The sequence below is a fragment of the Aethina tumida genome, chromosome 5 (assembly GCF_024364675.1).
Source record: "Aethina tumida isolate Nest 87 chromosome 5, icAetTumi1.1, whole genome shotgun sequence".
Classification (NCBI taxonomy): domain Eukaryota; kingdom Metazoa; phylum Arthropoda; class Insecta; order Coleoptera; family Nitidulidae; genus Aethina; species Aethina tumida.
Genome location: NC_065439.1, coordinates 27,269,712 through 27,277,275, shown reverse-complemented (window position 1 = coordinate 27,277,275; position 7,564 = coordinate 27,269,712). Strand labels below are relative to the sequence as shown.

Sequence of the window (7,564 nt, the reverse complement as noted above, 5' to 3'; positions counted from 1 at the left end):
TACTTTTTTCAACTTATATTATCTTTGTGCCCCATGAATTATTTACTCTATCTTAATAAAATATTTTCTTCAACTTATTATTCATATGTCAGAAAAACCCGTATAGTATATAGTAATTTTGACTTACTATGAGCTTATCTTTTAAATTCATTCCATATTACATAAAATTGTTTTTTCTAAAATATAATATAAATATTAATTTTCAGATATGAAGGAACAAATTCAAAAACAGCAAAAAATTACAAGAATTTCTAAAAAGACTTTTAACTTACTCTGATATACAGTAAGAGAGAAATTAATAGATCTAAAAAATAGTTAATATAGGGTTTAATACATTCACCAATAAGACCACAAGTTTAATGTTGTCTGTTTTACGACACTCATTAATGAGTTAAGTCATTATTTACAATTGTCAGATAACTGACACTTCATTTCATGGTTTGGTTAAGATAAGAATGAATAAATTAATAATAAAAATATGATTTTATGATTGATTAATATAGAATCAGGGTTACAGAGATGTTCACTAAATGAGCATTGGTGATGGTGTCCGATTAGACGATTTTCAATATCGTAGCATGAAAGTCAGATGTTTAATAAAGCCTACTTCAGAGTGTCATTAGGATACTGTCAAAGAAAGAAAAAGTTATTCATAAATTTTCATATATCAGTAAGATTATGGAAATGAGCCTTTACCAGATTTTTTATTGCTGTGTCAGTAGCTTATCTCTCCAAATTGGAGCCAATCCAGCATTTTTACGATAATTTATTTTATTCCACATTCTGGTGTCTATGATCATAGACTTTTCCCCCCTATAAGTTAAGGTGGGAATTAAGTTTTTGACACTTCATCATCACTTCATCAATGTCACGTCGTGTACTTAACGTCAGCTTTTAGTGGTAGTAGTTTAGTACGTTCCATATTCCGTAGCGGACGTACATAAAGTACATAAATCGGTAAACACGTATTGGGGAGTCGGTAGTGCACTAGTGCACCAAATTGCAGCAAATCGTTCCGTGAGTGAGCGGACGAGCGAGTGCAAAGTGCCGGAGTACGAGCCGTCCCAGTGGCCTATATCCTGGCCGGTCGTGGCTGCGTAATTTCCTGGTGCAGGAGCATCGTCATCAACGTGGAGCGTGGGCCGCAGGAGAAGAAGGCGAAGGCGCTCCTGCTTGGGGTCGGGGCGCTGCGTTCCGTTGCGTCACACTGGCGATGCACGGATTGCACCCAATCACGTCGATTGTTTGTCTGATCGGTGGTGACGGTCGGCGCAGCCGCGACGAACTGCACGAGCATCGCGGCCGAACGCGACCGAACTCGAGCCGCTCTCGGCCAGTCAGTATCGTGTTGATAGTGTCGCAGTGTGGGCGAACGCCGGGTAATCGCAACCACTCAACCCGGTTCACTATTTACCTTTAGTTTAGTCCGTAGTAAGCAGTAACAGCAGAGTCGTTTGTTCGCTTGGTGTGATGGAGTCCCAGAGTCAGGAGATCGTAGCCAGCGGTTCGCCAGCAGAGGTGCCCAACGACCCCGGGTGAGTTCCTGCTAATCCTGCCACTAGCCCCGCACGCCAGTGACGGCCGGCCGCCGCCGACGTGCACCAGGTCACATGTAGTCGTCGCACACATGTGAGCCGGCAACCCCCTCCACCCCCACCTAGCGCAAAACCATCGACATGCCATCATTTCCATTTTTTCTTTTTGTTTTAGGAAAATGTTTATCGGCGGCCTCAGTTGGCAAACCAGTCCAGGTAAGCTTACCCAACCAACCTGACCTCTCTTACCTACCCACGACGTTATCAGTGCTACCCTTGTGCCGTGCACCGAGTGTAAACAGTGACGAGGAGATGGGATATCCGTCGCGACGGACCGCATCGACGTCAGTGCGCGCCAAACACACCACACACGAATCCACGTGCTCCTCTTCCCCATTTTTTCCCCATACACATCCAGCAAATATTCTTTTTCAACTTTCAAAAACAATTGCGCAATGATTCTGCGTGATAACGTTTAAAGGGCAATTGTTTTTCGTTCGACCGGTCTGTTAAAGATGGCGCTGCGTCATCCTTTTCGCTATTTTCCCCCGATTGTAAACAAATGTGATCTCGTGTGATGTTCCTCTTGTTGGACAATTTTTGAATGTATTGTTTTGCAAATTTTTTGTACACTTTTTGTGTTGACTAAATAAAAATTTTAGAAACGATGTCTTGCATTTTTCTATTAACCTTGATGTGACCAAATTAACTCACTTCTAACTATTTATCTATCTATCGACATTTTCAAATTGTAGAAACCAAATTATAATAGCCAAACTAAACTTTTAAATGGTTCCAATAGTTGGACTTTTCTGGTATCAACTAGTCGATGTTAGCTTTTCTTTAACTCCCTAGAGTGTAGAGTAGAAGACGTTAATAGACTAATAGCCTAGATAATTGTTTAATAGAAACTGCATCCTAGAGATTGTAGTAGTCAGGTTCAGTGTCATCTTTAACAGAACATGAAAAGAGAATTCACTTTAAGAGTTACTATTTGCCCTTTAAATTTAGTCACAACATGAAACAATCTTACTTTATAATCAAAAAAGTTGAATTTGGATGATTAATAGTGTCCAATCTGCATTATTGCAATTCGTGCTACTGCGCAGAATCATACTTGACATATCACAATATTGAGTTAAGCTTAATTTTAATAATCGTTTTAAATTCTCTTAAGTACATACTTTAGATAATTACTTTAATTATTTTAATTAGTTTTAACATTTTTTTTTAATTTGAATTTATTATGGGTCATAATAATCCTTTGGATTTTCAATTTATTTATGGTTTGAAACTTAATTTTTCATGTTTAAAGTCGATTTTCTAAATTAAAAACGTTTCCAGTTTCAAAGATGAAGGTGCAAAAACAGCAGTGATAAACTGTTAAATATGTATTCAAATATGAATCTTACTCAAAATTACCACGTGCCATCTTCATATAGACAATAAACCCTAAGTACCATTGTGTGATACCAAATGTTTCTATTTTATAAGAAAAAATGTTTTTTATAAGTATTTTAATAAGTATATCGAGTCTCAGTTTTTTTAATTTTGACTGTAAATTCTATATAACATGATCTCATTAAAAATTATCACATGACACCTTCATACATACAATAAACACTTGTGTTACCTACTATGATGTTATACTAAATGTTTTTTATAAGTATTTAATAAGTAAATTGCGTCTCAGTTTTTAATATTGACTATAGATTCGATATAACTCGATTTTATTCAAATGTGTCACGTGACACCTTCATATACACAATAAACTCTAATGTTACGTACCATGGTGTAATACCAAACGTTTCTGTTTATTAGGCACAAAGTTTTATAAGTATTTTAATAAGCATATTGAGTCTCAGTTTTTAGAATTCTGACTGTACATTCTATATAACAGGGTCTCATTAAAAATTATCACGTGACACCTTCATATATACAATAAACATTAATGATACCTACTATAGTATTATACCAGATGTGTCTATTTATATAAAAAAATGTTTTTAATAAGTATATTGAGTCACAGTTTTTTAATCTTGACTATAGATTCTATATAACTCAACTTCATTCAAATGTGTCACGTGACACCTTTATATACATTATAACATTAACATCAATTACAATGGTGTAATACTAGATGTTTCTGTCTATGAGACAAAATGTTTTTATAACAATTTTAATAAGTATATTGAGTTTCAGGTTTTTAAACTTGATACTAATGTTAATTACAGTGGTGTAATAGTAAATGTTTTTAAGTTAAAGTTAAGTATTTTAATAAGTATAACAAGTATTTTTGATTATTTATTCACTAACATTATCACTATAAAGTACTTAAAAATTATTTCTGTGACTTATATGTATTAAAATGTTGTTACATCAGATTACACGTTGAGGAGGACTTGATACAATTTAAGTTCTCTGTTATCATTTGAGTACTATTGCTTAAACCAAAGTGAATCTAAATGTTGAAAAAGTGTTGCTAAAAATTTGTTCGGTGCGTTCTAATAACATTAATTAAAACAAATATTTGTCTTAAAGGAAGTGGTAAATTATTGATGCAATGTTTTTACACTTTAAATACCTTGTAAATTTCCAAGTAATAAAAAGACATTTACGATAGACACACACACACACAAATTTTATTATTTTATGTTTTACGAGGCCCCATTTTTTATAGCTTCTATATACAACAAACAATATCAAAGTTTGGTAATCAAGTAGTGAGCAAACAATAAAGTAATAATCTCGAGGGTGTACCCTATTAAAGTTTAGTTTTAAAAAACATCGTGTACGATTTTGAACCGATAAAGATAGAAGAAGATAGAAGCTGTACATATGTCAACAGACCATTTAACTGGTTAGATAAATGCTTACACATATCTCCCATATATCTTCCAGATAAAATTTATTTATGAACCGTCACACCAAATGATTCTCTAATAAACGATTCAATTCAAGTCACTTAAAAACGTGGTTGTGCGACACGAGATGGGTGTCCTTAATTTAACACCAATATCGTCTGTATTTATTCTGGGCGCGATAGAGCGGACGGGTCCGACGGTTTGCATACTTGCTCTTTGTCCACTTTGTTTGTCTTCCTGCCAGGTATAAAGCAAACTGAAGAGGCGGATGGAGCACATATCGGGACGGAGGCAGGGCCCCCTTAGAACGCCGTCCACAAACACGGATTAATCCAAGTTAGAGATAAAGCTTCCGGCGATAAAATTAAAGTGGGATGTGGTAATAAAATGCGTGTTGGTTAAGGTAAATACCGCATCTGGTAATTTGTACCGGCGGTGTTTCGGGTCCGGTGCTAACTCACGTGGTCCCGGAATGTGGGTTAGGATTATTATTAACGGATTTGTGCTAAAGATGGGATTGGTTCTGTCGAACTTTTAGATAAATATTGTTTAATAATTAGGTAGCTGGTGAAACAATATGTTGATTTAATACGTTTTCTTTTCCATTTGTTTGCTGTGAAGTCATCGTTAATAAACATCTTCTTTTGTGGCCATCATAATTATGGAAGAATATAAGAAAATTTGTTTAATAAAATGCTCCTGAATTATTAAAATTCTATTGATAAATGTGTAGATATTTCTTTGGATCTTTGTAGTGATTTAAAAGAGTTCAAACAATTTTCAAGACATACATACAGCAGTATGGAAAAATATACAGTATTTGCAGAAAGTGGAGCAACTGTTTAAAATTCAAATAATTTTTGTCCTGATTATTACGTAAAAAAATATATTTAAAATTAACTTCTCTTTATAAATTTAACAATTACGTAGTTAAACAATAAAAAAAAAAAATAATTTTACTGATGATAATTTGTTTTGGGCTGGAAAAAAGTAGAGAAACTTTTGGTACTTAAAGTTTTATTACTACAATTAATTTGTAATTAGAATTTTAATTACTTATTAATATATCTCTTACAGTTCTTGAAGAAACATGAATTCCAAGTTGTGTCTCATGTAGATCTTTTATTTTGCTGGAACTCAGGAAAAGATCTTTTTTGGAATAAAATTTGTTTATGGTTTTTCTTGGTCGTCCAGTTTTATTTTTTCTTCCCACATCACCAAATCTTGTAAATTGTGGTAAATTGGGAAAATAATTTCTTTCAACGAGGTACCATATTAACTTAGTTTATTTTAGTGTATACAATGAAACTAAAAATTAAAAATTATTGTGGATTTTGTAGATTAGTGACATTTAGTTAAAAGCTCCTCTACTTTTTGCAGCTCGAATATTTAGTTTTTTGATTTGTAGCTCACACAATTATTTTTAATACACGAGATTTCCATATACAGGGCGGTAGGAATTTATATATTTTTAAAGTTGCTCTACTTTTTGCCAATTATTGAAATTCTGATAATAAATGATTTAAAACAAATTTTTAAGGAATAATATATATATATCAATATCTATTTTTGGCATGCAGTTCAAAAACCTTAGCAGATAAGTTTCATACATATTTAATGTCCTCGTATTCGTATGTGAAGGTAATTTTTAATAAAACCATTTAATGATACAGTACGGTACATTTTTAATGGAAAAAAGTAATTAAAAACAAATTACACACAACAGATAAAAGATACATTAACTCATCAGTAGGAAGAAGCATTCAATTATAAAAAAGTAAGATGTACTTATGTTAATTAGCATAAAAATGCTGCTTACTTTTGGACATGTAGACATAGGACAAGGATAATATTTAGTATTCAAATAAAATTTTTAATTGAAAAAAAAAGTAACTAATTGACTTATTTTCGTTCGCATTGTTTCAGAGCCTATAAAAGGTAGCTTATAATTTCCGCTCTCATCCTATCAAACCATATTTATCTAAGCCATGCAGCTGGTTATTTGCGTTCCCGCTGATTTAGCCTTGTTATTAAGACATAAAACGAGCCATGCACGTACCAGTCTTATTAAGCGTAATTAAGGAATGTCACAGTACTTTTCAGTGATTAACTTTTCTCTCGAATCGTTCTCCAATCAAGGAAACGCCCGGTGGATTTCCACATGGTGTCACCGCATTCCTGCGCCGCGTATCAACCTTATCTCGAGAGCAACTCGATTAAGAGCCCGCTTCCGCCGCCGTTCCGCGACGGTCCCGGAGTCGTAGGTGGCTTCCCCCGAGGCGCAGGCGAAGGGGGGCCCGATTGCCCAGCGAAGTGGACAAAGACGATACGGCAAAGTCATGTGGTGCATTGCGCCGAAGAGATAAAACCCATTATAAGACGTGAACCGACGTTGACGGTCCCTGGAACCCGGTCGCCGTGGTTGCATGGCCGTAATTGCGCCGCGGTCGAATGCAGGAAAGGTCTTAAGTAGGGTGAGAGGAGGTGGGCGGCGGAACGGACGCGAAAAAATCGAGAGGAAGACGCATGAACGAGCGAGAACAAAGTGGAGAAGTGCACGAGGGCCCGGAGGGCGCACGGTCCGCGAACCCGACCTCACCCAAGCCGGTCCGGAAGTGAAAATGCAGACGACCCACCGGCACGTACCGAACGCGGCCCTTTCGTCGACGATGGTGCGGGGAAATCGACTTTTTTGATTCGTTTTATTTTGAATTTTTAGAATTCTAACGATTCAAGGTTTCCTCTTTAATCCAATTGAACTTTCCATATATAAAAATGAATGCATACCTATGTTAGGTAAATATTTGTGGTTTTAACAAATGGTGTCGTACCACCAAGTCCTTGAATTGTACTTTCCCAATCAAAAACTGATTTAATTTACTCTCTTGTTACCACAGCTATATTGGTACTATCACAGAGAATAATGACAAATATTTACATTCATATCTCTGGGTTTTTTTATGAAATTAAATATTTTACGATAGGGAAACCGAATTGAAATACCACATAATTTCCATTTGGTTTGATGGTTATATAAAAATTAATATACAGATATTTATAGTTTTAACAAAAGGAAATTTTAGTTGGGCCGAACATTTTCATTACTCACTAAAATATACATTTATTGATTTATCAATTTAATAGACTTTTATAAACATTTTCATT

At 34.9% G+C, this 7,564-nt stretch overlaps 1 protein-coding gene across 6 annotated transcripts in view; it reads left to right on the top strand.

The window, feature by feature from the left end:
- Positions 1-1,018: 1,018 nt before the first annotated feature.
- LOC109603456 (RNA-binding protein Musashi homolog Rbp6) overlaps positions 1,019-7,564 on the top strand; it is a 419,447-nt gene continuing 412,901 nt past the window's right edge. For 5 of the 6 annotated variants that reach the window (XM_049967666.1, XM_049967661.1, XM_049967662.1 and 2 more), the window contains exons 1-2: positions 1,019-1,535; positions 1,711-1,751. In XM_049967666.1, coding sequence (XP_049823623.1) covers positions 1,471-1,535; positions 1,711-1,751 — 106 coding nt within the window. In that variant the 5' untranslated portion in view covers positions 1,019-1,470. The remainder of the gene's footprint in view (positions 1,536-1,710; positions 1,752-7,564) is intronic. The other variant, XM_049967660.1, reaches the window with a different exon arrangement.